General features: G+C 42.6%; 1 protein-coding gene across 2 annotated transcripts in view; it reads left to right on the forward strand.

The window, feature by feature from the left end:
* The window catches only part of LOC116974453 (neurobeachin-like), a 140608-nt gene that overhangs the window by 95169 nt on the left and 26760 nt on the right, over positions 1-18679 (forward strand). For both annotated transcript variants that reach the window (XM_033022905.1, XM_033022906.1), the window contains exons 11-13: positions 2849-2957; positions 4285-4437; positions 12329-12497. In XM_033022905.1, the coding sequence (XP_032878796.1) occupies positions 2849-2957; positions 4285-4437; positions 12329-12497 (431 nt within the window). The remainder of the gene's footprint in view (positions 1-2848; positions 2958-4284; positions 4438-12328; positions 12498-18679) is intronic.

Genomic DNA, 18679 nt, shown 5'->3' on the forward strand with positions numbered 1-18679 from the left:
TGCTTCTATTGATTTTAATCTTCCAGGGCTTGTACAATGTAACCCTTGGATTGAAAGGTGACAAACCCAGCACTGTGATTCAAGAAATGAGGAAGTTCAAAGTTCACACTGACTCAGGAAAGCAGCCAACATAATTGGACAGATGATACAAAAACTTGAAAGAGCATACACCAGTTTCAGGAACAGCACCTTCCTCACTTTTATTTGACTACTGAACTGTCATTTCATAAACTGAGGAACTGACCTCATTGTGGTCTTTGCACTTTTTTAAATCTGCATACGTTTCTCTGTAATGCCGTTACGCTGTGACACTATTATCTTCAATCTGATATTTTTCTCTTTGCACTAGTACTCGATTGTAATGTATATATTTTAATTTTACTGGATAGCACGCAAACATGTTTTTCACTGAATCTGGGTACATGTGACAATAATGAACCAACACCAATATTCTATGTTAAATCTAACTACAAGTTCTAGCTTTACAAGTACAGTGCCCGCCATAATGTTTGGGACAAAGACCCTTTATTTAATTATTTGCCTCTGTACTCCACAATTTGAGATTAGTAATAGAAAAAAAATCACATGTGGTTAAAGTGAACATTGTCAGATTTTAATAAAGGCCATTTTTATACATTTTGGTTTCTCCATGTAGAATTTACAGCAGTGTTTATACATGCTCCCCCCCCCCCCCCCCCCCCCCATTTCAGGGCACCATAATGTTTGGGACACAGCAATGTCATGTAAAAGAAAGTAGCCATGTTTAGTATTTTGTTGCATATCCTTTGCATGCAATGACTGCTTGAAGTCTGTGATTCATGGACATCACCAGTTGCTGGGTGTTTTCTCTGGTGATGCTCTGCCAGGCCAATATTGCAGCCATCTTTAGCATTTGTATGTTTTGGGGGCTAGTCCCCTTCAATTTTCTTTTCAGCATATAAAAGGCATATTGGGTTCAGATCAGGTGATTGACTTGGCCACTCAAGAATTAACCATTTTTTAAGCTTTGAAAACTGCTTTTAGCAGTATGTTTGGGATCACTGGCTTGCTGTAGAATGAACCGCCGACCAATGAATTTTGCGGCATTTGTTTGAACCTGAGCAGATAGGATGTGTCTATACACTTCAGAATTCATTATGTTACTACCATCAGCTGTTGTATCATCAATGAAGATAAGTGGGCCAGTACCTTCAGCAGCCATACATGCCCAGGCCATAACACCCCCACAACTGTGTTTCACAGATGATGTGGTATACTTTGGATCTTGGGCATTTCCTTCTCTCCTCCATACTTTGGTCTTGCCATCACTCTGATATGTTAATCTTCATCTCATCTGTCCACAATACATTTTTTCAGAACTGTGGTTGTTCTTTTAAGTACTTCTTGCCAAACTGTAACCTGGCCATCCTATTATTGCAACTAACCAGTGGTTTGCATCTTGCAGTGTAGCCTCTGTATTTCTGTTCATGAAGTCTTCTGCGGACAGTGGTCATTTACAAATCCATACCTGACTCCTGAAGAGTGTTTCTGATCTGTCAGACAGGTGTTTGGGGTTTTTGCTTTATTATAGAGAACATTCTTCTGTCATCATCTGTGGAGGTCTTCCTTGCCCTGCCAGTCCCTTTGCGATTAGTAAGCTCACCAGTACTCTCTTTCTTCTTAATGATGTTCCAAACAGTTGATTTTGGCTGGTGTCTCTAACAGTTTTATTCATGTTTCTCAGTCTCATAATGACTTCATTAACTTTAATTGGCACAACTTTGGTCCTCCTGTTGATAAACAGCAATAAAAGTTTCCAAAGGTGATAGAAAGACTGGAGGAAAGACGAGGTGCTGAGATCTCTCTTATACCTGCATTAAGGAGGCATTTAAAAACACCTGAGCAATTACAAACACCTGTGAAGCCATGTGTCCCAAACATTATGGTGCCCTGAAATGGGGGGACTATGTATAAACACAGCTGTAATTTCTACTTGCTGAAACCAAAATGTATAAAAATACCTTTTAATAAACTATGACAATGTGCACTTTAACCACATGTGATTTTTTTTTTCTATTACAAATCTCAAATTGTGTATTGAGGCAAATAAATTAATGGTGGGTCTTTTCCCAAACATTAGGGAGGGCACTGTAACTATATGGTCTGATCGTTGTTTAGTTTGACATAGATTGAGGATGAATTTTCTCTGCGTAGAAGGCAATGCCAAGTGGTGTGGTTGCCAAGTGAGATGTGAAGTGGAATATTGTGACCATAGTATTGTTAGGTTTAGGTCTGTGGTCAGAAAGTCTTCCAGGTGCCTGAAGGTTTCTGCCTGTGTTTTGAGCAGCTGATCATCAGTATTTTGGCCGGCATGTCATTCATGTAGATGTTGAAGGGCCAAGCAGTGCCTCAACTAATCTAATCTTGAAGTATCACAGTGTCCTGATTTTGTCCCTCATTTGTTTACGATTTTGACGCATAGAAAATCTTGAGCTGGGCTTTCAGACATCCATAGATCTTTGGAACACAGAAGAATGTGACTTCAATGGTTATTGTTAACATGACACGAAACAACCTGAAAATGTTGTGATGTGATTGAATGCTGTAACCAACTTATTCCTCTACCCTCTTTTGGTCTTTACTGTCTTAAGGTCTTGCTGAAAGAGAGGAGCTTCTCAATAATGCCCCTGAACTCCCTGCCAGGTGGTGCGGGAGAATTACATACTAAACTCGATGTATAATTCTTTCAATACTTCTAGTTGTATAAATCCAATTGGCACCCATGTTCCCGACTTGCAAGTTTCATTGTAGAGATGATTACTGAATATAGAATAAACTGTTTCTAACCAGTTATTGCATATTTCTGTAGTGCAACCCTTTTGGCGTTTCTGGTTGACTTGCTGAAGAGCTCAGTAGCCATGCAAGAGCAAATGTTGGGTGGAAAAGGATTTTTAGTAATCGGTTACCTCTTGGAAAAGGCAAGTTTAAAAGGATACAACACTTTATCTTATGTTACTATTACAGCTAAAGACTTACAAACTGCTTAAAACCTGTTTTGTAATTTTTTCCAGTTCTGATGAAAGTTCTTGAACTCCCTACATATGCAGCCTACCTGAGCATTTCCAGGACTTTTTAATTTAAGTAGAGACATAAAGTGTCTTCTGTGTTTTCTTTCATTTGGCATATTTATTCTTGGTGGGCTGGCAGATGCCGATTTTAATGCTATTCTTGGCACAAAAGAAAGGGATGGCAAGTTGATGTTTATTGGAACAAATTCTGATGAATAGCATTTAGAGAATTATCCATTCACGAAGGACAATCAGCCTGGATTTGTGAAGTGACATGTCAGATTAATGATTATAGTTTTTGAGGAGGTAACAAGGTTAACAGTGCATTTGATGTAGTCTATATGGGTATAGAAAATGTGGGAATAAGAGGAAATCCAGATTTATTTTAGGATTTTTCCAGGATTTCAGTTAAAGTCAAGATTGTTACAGTTGAGCTATTTTATTGGAATAAAGGAGACTGAAAGGAGATTTTATTGGAATAAAGGAGACTGAAAGGAGATTTAATTAAAGTGTACAAAGTTATGAGATGCCAAGTCAGAAAGAAGTAACAACGTCCTTTAGCAGAGAGGTTATTAAGGTGCAAATTGTGCAAATTGTGAAAATTGGTGCAAAATTTGAAGATATTTTCATTTGAAACCATTTTCTTCAAATTTGGAGATTCAAAGAAAACTCCTGTATTTAGAGTAATTGAGGTGTTTGGTTTATTACTGATTGGGAGGTGGAGGCAAGAACCCTCATTATAGAACACAGAATAAACATTTTTTATATTTAAAAGTTACTTGGGTGGGCACCTGTAGAGTTTTGATCTATGATGCAATTAAATTAAATGACAGTGGTTCGAAATTTCTAGTTTACCCAAAGTTAATTTGGATTGTAAATCTGAAAAAATGACAGTAATGTAGAAGGTGCTGATAAAGGGCCTGTCCCACTTGGCGATTTTTTTCGGTGACTGCCAGCGTCATTGCCAGAAGGAGTCAGGGTCAGGGTCGCCGAAAGATTTTGAACATTTTAAAATCCAGCGGCGACAAAAAAATGTTGTGACACTTGAGGAAACACCGCGCATCAATACGTCATCATGCCGCGTCACGCCGCGACTTTTTCAGTGACCTGATACGTCAGACAATGATGCCAGCAGTCGCCGAAAAAAACGCCAAGTGGGACAGGCCCTTAAGAAGATCAAATTTTAAAAGAACTTAAATAATTTGTCATGTTCTTATTGTCTTTCTCTTTTTGATAGTCATCTAGAATCCACATAACACGTGCTGTCCTTGAACAGTTTTTGTCCTTCGCTAAATACCTGGATGGCTTGACCCATGGAGCACCTTTATTAAAACAGTTGTGTGATCATATTCTGTTTAATCCTGCTATTTGGATTCATACTCCCGCGAAGGTAGGTGATTAGTACATGTGGGAAAACCTGTATATTGCATGAAATGTTTCCATCTGTTTTTTGTTTCGCAGTTCCTCAGCATAATTTCCAATTTGTTTTCCCTGCTTTCAGCTTCTTGCCAAGATAAGACATTTCAGCTGATCTTCATCTGTGAGCTTTGTCTCTGATTGTTGAAAGACTCTTTAATTACATTTTCCACATTCTGTTCTCGCTTCCTACAACACATGTACATCTCCTTCAGGATTTGGTGGGGACCGTTCAAGAGCAGAAGTCCAACCTGTATTCTTTCTCTCTAAACATGAACACAAAGCTTACTATAAATCAGTGCCAAAAAAGAGGCAAAAAGCATTTGCAGCTAGGTTCAATCAGACGTTTAACCAGCCGCAAAATATACTGCAACCGCTTCTTCAGTGACCTTCCTATCATCATATGCCTGCTGATGATTAACCATTAGTTCCACTCCAAACATTTCAACAAAAGAAGCAGCCCAAGTCTGCAGAAACAAAATCTAGACGACATTCAGGCATAGGCTGATAAATAGCAAATAACATTTATGTCTAAGAATCCCCAGTCAATGGACATTTCCAACAAGATAAAGTCTACCCAACAAACCATATGATTCAATGGCATTATCATCACAGTACACGACACTTAATCCTGCAGATCATCACTTATCAGAAACTCAAATAGACCAGTCACATACCGACTGTAATTGCAAGAGCCGGCATGAAGCTGGGTATCTTTCGTGAGTGACTCCTTTCCTGACAGCCTAAGGCCTTCCCGCCATTTTTGGTTGGGAGTGCAAAGGCATACTCAAGATTCAAGATTCAAGAGAGAGTTTATTGTCATGTGTCCCAGATAGGACAATGAAATTCTTGCATTGCTTCAGCACAACAGAATATTGCAGGCATAAATAAATACAGAACAGATCAGTGTGCCCATATACCATTGAATATATATATACACTCATAAATAACCAGATAAAGTGCAATAGGCTATTAAAGTTCAGATTTTTGTTTGAGTTGAGTTTAATAGTCTGATGGCTGTGGGGAAGGAGCTGTTCCTGAACCTGGATGTTGCAGATTTCAGGCTCCTGTACCTTCTACCTGAAGGCAGTGGAGAGATGAGTGTGTGGCCAGGATGGTGTGGGTCCTTGACGATGCTGCCAGCCTTTTTGATGCAGCGACTGCGATAGTTCCCCTCGATGGTAGGAGGAGGAGCCGATGATGGACTGGGCAGTGTTTACAACTTTTTGCAGTCTTTTCCGCACCTGGGCGCTCGAGTTGCCGAACCAATCCACGATGCAACCGATCAGCATGCGCTCAACTGTGCACCTGTTGAAGTTCGAGAGAGTCCTCCTTGGCATACTGACTCTCCGTAATCTTCTCAGGAAGTAGAGGAGCTGATGTGCTTTCTTTATAATTGCACCAGTGTTCTGGGATCAGGAGAGATCTTCAGAGATATGCATGCCCAGGAATTTGAAACTCTTGACCCTTTCCACCGTCGACCCATTGATATAAACGGGACTGTGGGTCCCCATCCTACTCCTTCCAGTCCACAATCAGTTCCTTGGTTTTGCTGGTGTTGAGAGCCAGATTATTGTGTTGGCAGCATTTGGTCAATCGGTCGATCTCACTTCTATACTCTGACTCGTTTCCATCAGTGATATGTCCCACAACAGTGGTGTCGTCGGCGAACTTGATGATGGAGTCATGTGTATAGAGTGAGTACACAGGGGGCTGAGCACGCAGCCTTGAGGTGCTCCCGTGCTGATTGTTATCGTGGCTGACATATTTCCACCAATACGAACAGATTGTGGTCTGTGAATGAGGAAGTCGAGGATCCAATTGCAGAGGGATGTGCAGAGACCCAGTTCTGAGAGCTTGATAACCAGCTTGGAGGGGATGATTGTATTAAATGCAGAGCTGCAGTCAATGAATAACAGCCTGACATATGAGTTTTTGTTGTCCAAGTGTTCCAGAGCGGATTGGAGAGCCAGCGAGATCGCACCCACTGTTGATCTGTTGTGGCGGTAAGCGAACTGCAGTGGGTCCAGGTTTTTGTCGAGGTATGAGTTGATTTATGCCATGATCAGCCTCTCAAAGCACTTCATCACCACAGACGTTAGTGCCACTGGTCGATAGTCATTGAGGCACATCACCTTACTCTTCATGGGCACCGGTATTGTTGATGCCCTTTTAAAGCAGGTGGGAACCTCAGACCTCAGAAGTGAGAGGTTGAAAATGTCTGTAAAAACTCTAGCCAGTTGGTCCGCACAGGTTTTTAGAACACGACCGGGTATACCATCAGGTCCAGGCGCTTTCCGAGGGTTCACCCCTCTGAAGGATTTTCTGACATCGACCTCTGTGACTGTGACCGAAATACCATCACATCAGTGTTCTCCCTGTCAAAGCGTGCGTAAAACGCATTGAGCTCGTCATAGAGGGATGCTTCGCTGACATTTGAGCTGCCTCCTGATTTCGCCTTGTAGGAGATGATTGCATTCAGGCCCTGCCACAGCTGCCGAACATCTGTCTCATCCTCGAGCTTGGAGCAGAAGTCCCTTTTGGCCTTTTTGATGGCCTTACCAAGGTCGTATCTGGACTTCTTGTAGACCACTGTATCTTCAGACAAGAATGCTCGGTGTCTGGTCTTCAGAGAGTGTGGATCTCATAGTTCATCCAAGGCTTCTGATTGGGGAACACTTGGAAGTTTTTGTTGGGATGCAGTCCTCCACACATTTCTTTATGAAGTCTGTAACGACTGTGGCATATTCGTTCAGGTCCGTTGCTGAGTCCCTGAACATTGCCCAGTCTACAGACTCCAAACAGTCCTGGAGTGGTTCCTCTGCCCCCCCCCCCCGACCAGCTCTGAACAGTCCTCACCTCTGGGGGTGCGCTCTTCAATTGCTGCCTGTAGGCAGGAAGAAGCAGCACCCCAGTATGGTCGGATTTACCGAAGTGAGGGCGAGGGATAGAGCGATAGGCATCCTTAATGGTCGTGTGGCAGTGGTCGAGGGTGTTTGGTCCTCTGGTGCTGTAGGAGACATGTTGGTGGAAGTTAGGGAGCGATTTCTTAAGGTTGGCTTTGTTAAAATCCCCGGCTATGGTGGTAAATGCCTCGGGGTAAGCCATCTGGTGCTTATTGACCACGGCGTGCAGCTCCCCCAGTGCCAGATGGACATCAACCTGGGGTGGGATGTAGACCGCGGTCAGGATGATGGAGGTGAATTCCCTTGGTAGGTAGAAGGGACGGCACTTCACAACCAGGTGTTCCAGGTGTGGAGAGCAGGAGTTGGACAGGACTGCCACGTCTGTGCACCACGCAGAGTTGACCATGAGTTGACCTCCTCTCCCTTTCCCAGATGCCAGTGTACAGTCCATACGATGGATGGACCGTACACTCTTAACTTGTCTGGAAGAGTGCAGTTCGAACAGCTCACAATACGCCTAATATTATGCAAAACACAAAGTGCTGGAGGAACTCAGCGGGTCAGGCAGCATCTGTGGAGGGACTGGATAGGTCATGATTCGTATTCGGATCCTTCTCTAGGATGAAGAAAGGTGCCAAACTGAAATTTTGCGTGTCTTTTCCATCCCCAGATGCTGCTTCACCTGCTGAGTTCCTCCGGGACTTTGTTTTTTGCTCAAGATTCCAGCCTGTTGTGCCTCCAAGCGTAATATGAACCTGGACAAAGCAGCTTGTATGATTTGTGCCATCTACTACTCTAAATGTTCATTACCTGTATCACCACAACATAGTGACAGCAATATGTACAACCTGCAGAATGCACTGCAGTTACTTGACCAGAGTTCTCTGACAGCATCTCCTATGTCTGCTACCTCCACCACCAGAATGAGGGGGACGGTGAACAGGAACAGCACCACCAAGTTCCCAGCCAAGCTGAATTAGAAACTGAATGACCTACACAGTTTTTCTCACAGAGAGTTGTGATTCTGTGGAATTCTCTGCCTCAGAGGGCGGTGGCGGCCAGTTCTCTGGATACTTTCAAGAGAGAGCTAGATAGGGTTCTTAAAGATAGCGGAGTCGGGGGATATGGGGAGAAGGCAGGAACGGGGTATTGATTGGGGATGGTCAGCCATGATCACATTGCACATGGCCTACTCCTGCACCTATTTTCTATGTTTCTATGTTTCTATTCAGATGAGGGGATTTTTGAAATCATGAGGTATATCTCTGCCGGAATCTCTCCCCCTCCCTCCCTTCCCCCCCTCTCCCCACTCCCCCCTTCCCTCCTCTTTCTCCCCATCTGCCCCCGCTCCCCTACCCCCTCTCCCCTCCCTCTCTCCCTCCCCCTCTCCCTCCCCCTCTCCCCCTCCCCCTCCTCTCACCACCGTCCCCTCTCCCCCCTCCCCCTCCTTCCCGTCTCCCCTCCCGGCAGCAGCTCGCGGGGGCCCAAGCGAGACCCGGAGCGATCTGAGGACCAAAGATCCAATAGGATAATTGTTGAGGACTGCCAAAACCAGCGGAGGATCGGGCCGGGGAGACGGAGAGGAGGTCGTCCCCTGTGACGGGTAGAGAGGAGAGAGGGAGGGAGGAGGGGAGGGGAGGTGGAGGTGGAGGGGTGCCGGGCGAGTGAGTGGGCTGCGAAAAGCGGATAGAGACAGAACCAGCCTGACTCTCTGGAAACCTGCAGCTGGAGTGAGCGGGCGGGGGAGGGGCGTGGCTTCACAAGCTGCACCGGCCGCGAGGAGAAAGTTCTTCAGCGCGTGAGCACCGATGATGTCGGGATCGGCAGAGCTTTCTCGTTCTTTCTGCGCCTTTTGAAGAACGGGGGGGGGGGGGTAACGTAACTCGTGGAAAACTGCGCATGCGTGTTGACAGCAGCTGTATTAATCCAGAGCGCCGGGCGGGGGGGGGGGGCCTGGGCCACGAGCGAGGTGGTCCACGAAGAAAGGCATTGTGAGGTCAGCAGCTGGGCAGCGGTCAGATTTTTAAAAAAGATCAGATTGGTCAACAATTTTAATAAAAAGTAGGGGAAATAATTGATGAAATTTACAGAGGATTTCTAAAATCACAAGGAAAATTACTACTGAAATATGTCAAAAATCTCCTGTTTCGGTGTCTGGTTTTCGAGATGCGTTTCACAGGCGAAATGACACACACACACACACGCACAGACACACACACACACACACCCCCCCCCCCCCCCTCCCCTGACTCTACCTATCACTTTGGCCTGCCCCAACCTCCTTCCAGCTTTCTCCCCCCTTCTACAATTAGTCTGAATAAGGGTTCTGACCCGCAATCTCACCTCATCATGTTCTTCAGAGATGCTCCCTGACATGCTGAGTTATCACAGCACTTTGTTTCTTTCTCTTAATCAGAAATATATTGTCAATCCTTCATTGTCACTTAGACTGACTGCATGAACACCGTGCTCAACCGCACTGTGGGAATACCTTCACGAGAAGCACTGCGTGCTTGAAGAAGGTTGTTTATCAATGCCTTCTCAAGGCCAGTTGGGATGAATCATAAATACTGCTACCCAATGTTAGCAAGCTGATGTGTTTTATTGTTTCTCGAGTTAGAAATAGAAAATTAACATTTGAATATTTCCTTGCTCAGTTCTTCTCTCAGACCATCTGCCCCTGAAACCCTTCCTAAGCTTTTGAAGTTAAACTAGTCTCAAAGCAACGTAAGTTTTTGAAGAAGGGGATTTGAAAGATTCAATGCAATATGTTCACATGAAGAAGAGTGAGATTGCCAAATTTAAAGTCTTCAGATGACAAAATTTATGAAGGGCAGATGGGAACCTAATAAGGGAACCTAATATCATGCCCACCACAAAGCAGCAGAAAGCCTAGTGTAGAAATTGTAGGAATGAAATTAAAAAGTATATTAGGAAAGCAATGAATAAGTATAAAAAACAACCTGCCAAGTAAAATCAAAGTAAATCTGAAGGTGTTTTATGTGCATGAATTGAAAGGAGATGGTCTTCTAGGGATCTAAAAGGTAGCCATTTGGAGAATGGAAGGTATACTTTGTGGCTTCCTCCGCAGACAAATGAGATGATGCTAAAGTTGTAATTAATAGAGACGTGTGAAATAATTTCATGTGAGAAGCATTGTGGCAGGAAAAGAATTGTAACAAGATCAGCATCTTTAAAAGTGTATAATTGAAGGGTTGGATGAAGTATATTTCTTTCTATGGGAAGAATCAAGAGAAGAGATTTCTGAGGTTCTAACTACAATATTTCTATCTTCTTTGGCCACATGATTGGTGCCTGAGGATTTTAGGACTGTAGCACTATTTACAAAGAACACATAATGCACACCACCAAGTAATGGCATGTCAGTTGGTTTGTATTGAGAGCATATTATTGGAATGCGTTCCAAAGGACCTATTAACTTTCATGCAGAAAGGCACAGATTAATCTGAACATTCGGAATGGATTTGTTATGTGATTACTGTGTCGCCTAATTAACTTGATCAAATGTTTGAGGAGGTAGTCAGCATACAATTATGCAGTGCACTTGATAGAATCATTGTCGATCTTAGCTTTTGACAAACTCTTTGTGGTAGGCAACGCACGAAAGCAACCACCTGTATCCATTGGTGAGTGCCATATTTGTGCCAAACGTAGTAAAGTGGCAGGAAGCTAAGAGTAAAGAGAGTGAGGGGCAATATTGTGACAGGAAGGCTGTTGCGAATGGGGTTTGTAGGGCTCAGTACTTCATCCAATACATGTTTGTAATGTATAAATAATTGAGCCATTAATGTAGTGGGCATGATAAAGAAATATACAGATTATATTAAAATGTTCTGCTGGGGTTGGCAGCGACAAGAAATGTACTAATGATCCGGTCATTTAGGCAGGAAAATGGAATTTGATCCAGCCATGTGTAAGGTACTACAGTTGGGATGGCACAGGAAGGTAAGACCAGCTGCAATAAATAGAATAATATTCAGTGGTGCGATGGAACAAAGGGATCTTGGAGTTCACATTCATAGATCATTCAAGGTAGCAGGACAGGTCAGTAAGTGGGAAGAGAAGGCATGTTGGATGTTTTCCTTTATTACCTAGAGTTAGAACATAAGCCTAAGCACAAAGAACTAGAACTGCAGACACTGAATTTGTCCACAGATTGAACACTGCCATTTTGTTCCAGAAATGATATCATTGCACTGGAGATGGTCCAGGGATGTACTGGGAATATTGCCAAAATTCTAGCTGTGACAGAAGATTGGATAAACACGCTTCACTGGAACTAAAGAGCGGAGGGGGGATTTATTGATGTGTATAAATTATGAGCGGGTAATAAGTAAATACAAATAAATAAAAGCATTCGAAATGCATGAAATAAGAAACAAAGAAAACAACTTGCATCCTTGTTCCTTAATATCCATTATGGGGAATTCACATTCAAATACATGACTAATCTGTGGATGAATAATTTGTGACCGAGTGAATCTAATAAAGGATTTGGTTTTTTTGGTTCCAAAATTGACATATCTGCTGAATATTTTAGTATTTTTCTTCTAATATTGGGCTTGCATTATTTTTCTTTTTACTTGTCCACCTTGTAATTAGTTTTGCATCTTTCAAATATTACCTTTTGTGATATTCTATTCTCAATTTGCTGTTGATTTTACAGGACAGATTTAATTGAAACTTTACTTGACCCAGTGACAGTGTGATTGACCAAATGTAATGTCTGTTCAATGGTAAATTCAATGCGGCAGTGGTAATAGATTTAGCTTTTTGACAAATTGATTTAATTAGCTGTTTTCACAGCTTATTTGAAGGTAAAATATGTTGATTCTATAATGATGAATTTATGCATTAGTATTTATCTGTTAACATAGGATTTCTAAATATGTTCATTGTAACAGATGAAGCAAACTATATTTTACATTTATCTTACAGGTACAGCTTTCGCTATATACTTATTTGTCTGCTGAATTCATTGGTACAGCTACTATCTACAGTACTATCCGTAGAGTGGGCACTGTACTGCAGCTAATGCACACTCTGAAGTATTACTACTGGGTGATTAATCCAACGGATTGCAGTGGTATCTCTTCCAAGGGCCAAGGTAGGAAATACATCCATCTTCTTTACAAAGATTCAATAGACAATAGGTGCAGGAGTAGGCCATTCGGCCCTTCGAACCAGCACCGCCATTCAATGTGATCATGGCTGATCATCCCCAATCAGTACCCTATTCCTGCCTTCTTCCCATATCCCCTGACTCCGCTATTTTAAGAACCCTATCTAGCTCTCTTGAAAGCATCCAGAAAACCTGCCTCCACCGCCCTCTGAGGCAGAGAATTCCACAGACTCACCACTCTCTGTGAGAAAAAGTGTTTCCTCGTCTCCGTTCTAAATGGCTTACTCCTTATTCTTAAACTGTGGCCCCTGGTTCTGGACTCCCCCAACATCGGGAACATGTTTCCTGCCTCTAGCGTGTCCAAACCCTTATCAATCTTATATGTTTCAATGAGATCCCCTCTCATCCTTCTAAACTCCAGAGTGTACAAGCCCAGCTGCTCCATTCTCTCAGCATGTGACTGTCCCGCCATCCCGGGAATTAACCTTGTAAACCTACGCTGCACTCCCTATATAGCAAGAATGTCCTTCCTCAAATTAGGGGACCAAAACTGCACAAAATACGCCAGGTGTGATCTCACTGGGGCTCTGTACAACTGCAGAAGGACCTATATTCGATTCCTCTTGTTATAAAGGCCAACATGCCATTCGCTTTCTTCACTGCCTGCTGTATCTGCATGCTTACTTTCATAGACTGATGTACAAGGACCCCCAGATCCCGTTGTACTTCCCCTTTTCCCAACGTGTCGCCATTTAGATAGTAATCTGCCTTCCTGTTTTTGCTACCAAAGTGGATAACCTCACATTTATCCGCATTAAACTTCATCTGCCATGCATCTGCCCACTCCCCCAACCTGCCCAAGTCACCCTGCATTCTCATAGCATCCTCCTCACAGTTCACACTGCCACCCAGCTTTGTGTCATCTGGTTAACAAAAACATTTTGCTTTGCTTGTCATATTCTAATGTTGTCCGTTTCAAGCATTTGAGCTTATTTAAGCTTGTTTTCATTGCTTCAGCATTGTAGCAGCTGGTAATGTAACAAATTAATCATAATCAGAGATGTTTTTGACATCTATGATATATTCTTCCAAACATGTACATGGCAGTGTAGGAAGCTTAGTTTGCTCCTCTAAGCCATGTAAATGGCCTATATGTAAATGAAGGAACTGGAGTGGTAGTCCCCTTTCCCCTTCCTCCCCCTTTCCACAAGTGAGAATTGGATTACAGGTACTCTTATCAGATGGAACTGATTTACATCAAATCAGTGGAAATGTCTGTACCGAAACTATTAAAGATGGCTAATTTTGGGGGGATTAGCATGTCTACTTGATTATTTTTCTGCTGTTAATTGAAGCCTCGTTCATGATTTTGTCACCTCCAAGCCTTTGTAATTTCAGTATGCTTCTGGTCAGGTTCCTACTCTGCAAGTTTTGAAAACACAAGGTCATCTAGAACTGTATTACCTCTATTCTAGCCTGCACAAGGCCCCATTCATCCCACACCTTGTTTCTGCCGACCTGCATTGGATAACTATCTGACAACATTTCAATTTTTAAGTTCTGTTTTGAATTCCTCCCCATTACTGTAGCATCCTCCAGCCAGCCGAGATTTATATTTCTAACATTCCAGTTTTCTAAGCATCTTACATTTAACTATTCCATTGTTGACAGCCATGTCTTCATCTGCCAAAAGCCTATTTCTGGTATTTAAACTGATGCTTCTCCCTTTCCTCCTTTAAGGTGATCATTAGAAACCTCTTTTGATCGCTTGTACTACCAATTCCTTATGCAGTCTGGTGTCATATGTTGTTCATCTATGCTCCTGCAAAGCATCTTAGAAAATGAGTCAGAAGGAACTGCATACAGACACTGGTTTATATCGAAGATAGATACAAAATGCTGAACTTCTTCTTGCGTATGGCGTGCACAGCCTAAAGTTGTAGATCAAGGGTAGACATCCAGGCCAGGACAGCATCAGTTACTGGGTGGATGGCTTTGATGCCACCAGGGAAAAGCATCAGTGAGCAGTCATTCACGATGTGTGGGATGGTCTGGTCTGGATGTCCGCAGTCACAAGCAGGGCTGTCTGTCATCCCCCGCTTATGCAGGTGATGTACTGTTCTTGCATGGAGGGTGCGGATTCTGTTCAGGGTTAGCCATTGCTTGCGATGGAGGTCAAAACCCGGTGGTTTCACTGTGGGGTCTGTGATGACCTCTCTGTTGTTGGTCAGCGGGTCAGGCAGCATCTCTGGAGAAAAGGAATAGGTGACGTTACGAGTCAGAACCAGTCTAAAGAAGGGTTCCAACCCAAAAGTCTATTCCTTTTCTCCAGAGATGCTGCCTGACCCACTGAGTTACTTCAGCATTTTGTGTCTATCTTAAGTACCTTGGAAAGTTTGCTTATGTTACACGCACTGCATAATTTACAAGTTGTTGTTTAGGGAGACAGATCAGAATAATCATGTGCAGTTTTGGATATAATGTTAATGACTATCAGATCCTATTTGGTTCTGCATAGAAGATTGTGTTAACATTGATTTATTATTAGTTTTAGGTTTATTATTGTCATGTGTACTAAGGTACATTGAAAAGCTTTGTTTTGCATGCTACCCAATCAGATCAGATCATACTATACATAAATACAATCAAGCCAAACTCAAGTACAATAGCAAAGATAAAGACACAGTGAGCAGAATATAGTTCTTAGCATTGTAGCATGGCAGTGCTAGAGTAAAAGTCCAATGGCTACAATGAGGGTGAGGCGAATCAGACAAGCATCCTAGCTTATGGAAGAACCATTCAAAAGCCTGATAATAGGGGGGAAATAGCTGTTCCTGAGTCTGGTGGTGCACAATTTCAAGCTTCTCTATATTCTGCCTGACCGGAGTGTTGAGAAGAAAGATTGACAGGAGTAAAAAGGTCTTTCATTATATTGGCTGCTTTCCCGAGACGGCGTGAATTGTAGATGGAATAATTGGTGGGGAGTCTGGTCTCTGTGAAGGACTGCGCTGCATCCAAACCCCACTGCCATTTCCTGTGGTCTTGGGCAGAGCTGTTCCCAAACCAAACTGTGATGCAACTCACAGCATGCTTTCTATGGTGCATCTGTCAAAGTTTGTAAGTTTGTACATGCCGTATTTTATCAGTGTTCTGATGAAGTAGAGGCCTTGGTGTGCCTTTTTGGCTATCACTTTAATGTGGTCGGTCTATGACAGTTCGTTGGTAATATTTACACCAAGGAACCTGAAGCTGTCAACCATTCCCACCTTGGCACCATTAATGCAGATTGGTTACTTAACGGATTGATGCAGAATGCAAGAAGTACAATAAACATGGTATCACTTACAATAAAAAAGGGAGCTTGGGAAAACTCTCTGCACCATTGAAGCCTATTTGGTAGTTTGAACCTTGAACTAACAAATTGTATGTCAAGCTCAATATTAAGTTAGCTTTCATTTAGGGGGTTTAGACAATAGTAGAATAGTTTTGAGTTGGCAACAGTGTAATTAAAACTATGTGAAGTGACTTGAAAATGTTTTTGGCCAGTTGGCTGAATTCTAAAGTCAAAGTCAAAGTAGCCTTTATTGTTATTCAGACCTTGCGGTCTGAACGAAATTTTAGAAAGGTTATTCTAGAAAGGTTATCAAATATTATTCCCAACCATTTATCATTGGAAGGTTGTAAACGGCACAGAATAAAAACATTGTGTAAAGGATTAATTAAAATGAGCAGAGATCAGTCCTAACTAAATCTATCTTCATTATGTTGAAAGTTTTCAGTAGTTATTGGGACTGGATATGCTTTCTCATCTGAAGCCAATGGGAACTTTAGTAATACATGCAAGTGGAGGTGCAAATATCTGGTATATGATTTTCTATATACAGAGAACATTTAATTTATGTTCAGGTAACTCGTGTTTTAAGATGAATGGTCAAGCAATATTCAGTTTAAAAAGTAAAGAAATACCAAGGTAAATTCTCTTGCAGAAAATTATGTCTGCATTGTTTGCATTATGGTACAATTTAATAATTTTTTACCCATTTCTGCAGATGATGTGGGTTCTCGTGAACCTTTGTGCTATCTTATATTACTAAAAGTCTGATCTTGACCACTTCCTGGTCTGTATATTGATTTTAGAAAAATCGCTGCCACTTAAGGCTGTGATTTTTGGCCATCGTACTCAGAGTCCCCCTCTGCTGTGCAGGACAAGAGGATTTTTCCCATCGATGAAAAATAAAAGAGTTATTAGTGTTTAAAAAATGTTGAGATTCTCAACACTTCCGGGTTTTATAGTCCCTCCGGAAGGGGCATGGCCTTCAGGAGAGACTATAAAACCCGGAAGTGTTGAGTGCCTCAGTCAGTCTCTGCAAGATGGGGGAGCGAGAGGGTCATGTCTCTCAGTCTGAGCTGTGAATAACACTGAACACATGTCTACTAAACTGTGAGTGGTTTTACTGACCTGTCAGTGCCCTTAATGTGGTTGAAAATATAGTTTGGAAATGGTAAAGCTGTGTTGCCTTTGGTTTGGAAATGTTCAAGCTGTGTTGCCTTTGGTTTGGAAATGCTAAAGCTGTGTTGCCTTTGGTTTGGAAATGCTAAAGCTGTGTTGCCTTTGGTTTGGAAATGCTAAAGCTGTGTTGCCTTTGGTTTGGAAATGCTAAAGCTGTGTTGCCTTTGGTTTGGAAATGCTAAAGCTGTGTTGCCTTTGGTTTGGAAATGCTAAAGTTGCCTTGCCTAATTAAAGTTGCCTTGGCAAATTAAAGTTGCCTTGCCTAATTAAAGTTGCCTTGCCTAATTAAAGTTGCCTTGCCAAATTAAAATTGCCTTGCCTTCTATATAATTAAAAGTATAGATCACTCTTGATCACTCCCTGTTTACGCTTTATATTGATTTTAGGAAAAACGCTACCACGTACGGCTGTGATTTCTGGCCATCTTACTCAAAGTCTCCCTCCGCTCATCAGGTGTTGAGGATTTTTCCCATCGATGAAAAATAAAAGAGCTATTAGTGTTTTAAAAATGTTAAGATTCACTCACCTGTCAATCACGCCAGGAAGGCCACGCACCTTCTGGTGGGAGGGGGGAAGGGACTATAAAACCCAGAAGTGTGGGCGTGGCTCGGTCTCTGCAAGATGGAGGAGGGAGAGGTCACGACTCGCTATCTTTAGTGGCCTTGCACCCTGCTTGAAATGGCATGGAATTGCACTTGAATTTGGTGGCCTTGTACCCTGCTTGAAGTGGTAAGAAACTGCACTTGAATTTGGTGGCCTTGCACCCTGCTTGAAATGGGATTTCAAGGAATAGCCGTGAGTCAACTGCCAGCCCACCAGCCATGAGTGAGTGAGCTGCCAGCACAACAGGCTTGAGTGACTGAGCCGCCAGCCCAAGAATCCATTTGGCCCACAATGTCCATACTATACCTCTGGAAACCAGTCCCCTCAGCCCACAACACCCATACTAATGCTCCAGAAAGCCCCCCCCCCAGCCACCAATATTGGAATTGGTGCAGAGGTGGAATATTGCGTTGGGGGAACCAGCTCTCCCGTGTGATGCTTAGTCTAGTAATTCAAATATATTTCATTGTTATCTCCTGCATTGTAACTGACATTCCAAATAGGAATATCCTTCTTTTGAGGCATATGTGGATAAACAAGCAGGATATCTAAGCAGACAAAAATGCTGGAGAAACTCAGCGGCTGAGGCAGCATCTATGGAGCGAAGGAAATAGGCAACGTTTCGGGTCGAAGCCCTTCTTCGAACCGAAACGTTGCCTATTCCGTTCGCTCCATAGATGCTGCCTCATCCTCTGAGTTTCTCCAGCATTTTTGTCTACCTTCGATTTTCCAGCATCTGCAGTTCCTTCTTAAACAGGATTTCTAAGCAGGTCAATTTGTATTTTGATTTAATTTTCTTCCCTGCAACTTAATACATTGCTGTTTTGTCCTTGACAGCAGTAATATTGAGCTTTTGTGCCTTTTGAAAGTTAATTACTTATTGCCCTCCTGTAGTGACACCTCCTTTGAAATTGATCTACATGAATTTTTTCACTTTCTTGTGCAACGTTAGAACTTGTTCCTGAGGATCATTATTTGAATAATCTTGCCCAAGAACATTAAGGCATGGGAGGTTGAGGGTTGATCTTGTGGAGGTGTATAAAATCATGAGGGG

Source organism: Amblyraja radiata, chromosome 6, assembly GCF_010909765.2.
Source record: "Amblyraja radiata isolate CabotCenter1 chromosome 6, sAmbRad1.1.pri, whole genome shotgun sequence".
Lineage (NCBI taxonomy): Eukaryota > Metazoa > Chordata > Chondrichthyes > Rajiformes > Rajidae > Amblyraja > Amblyraja radiata.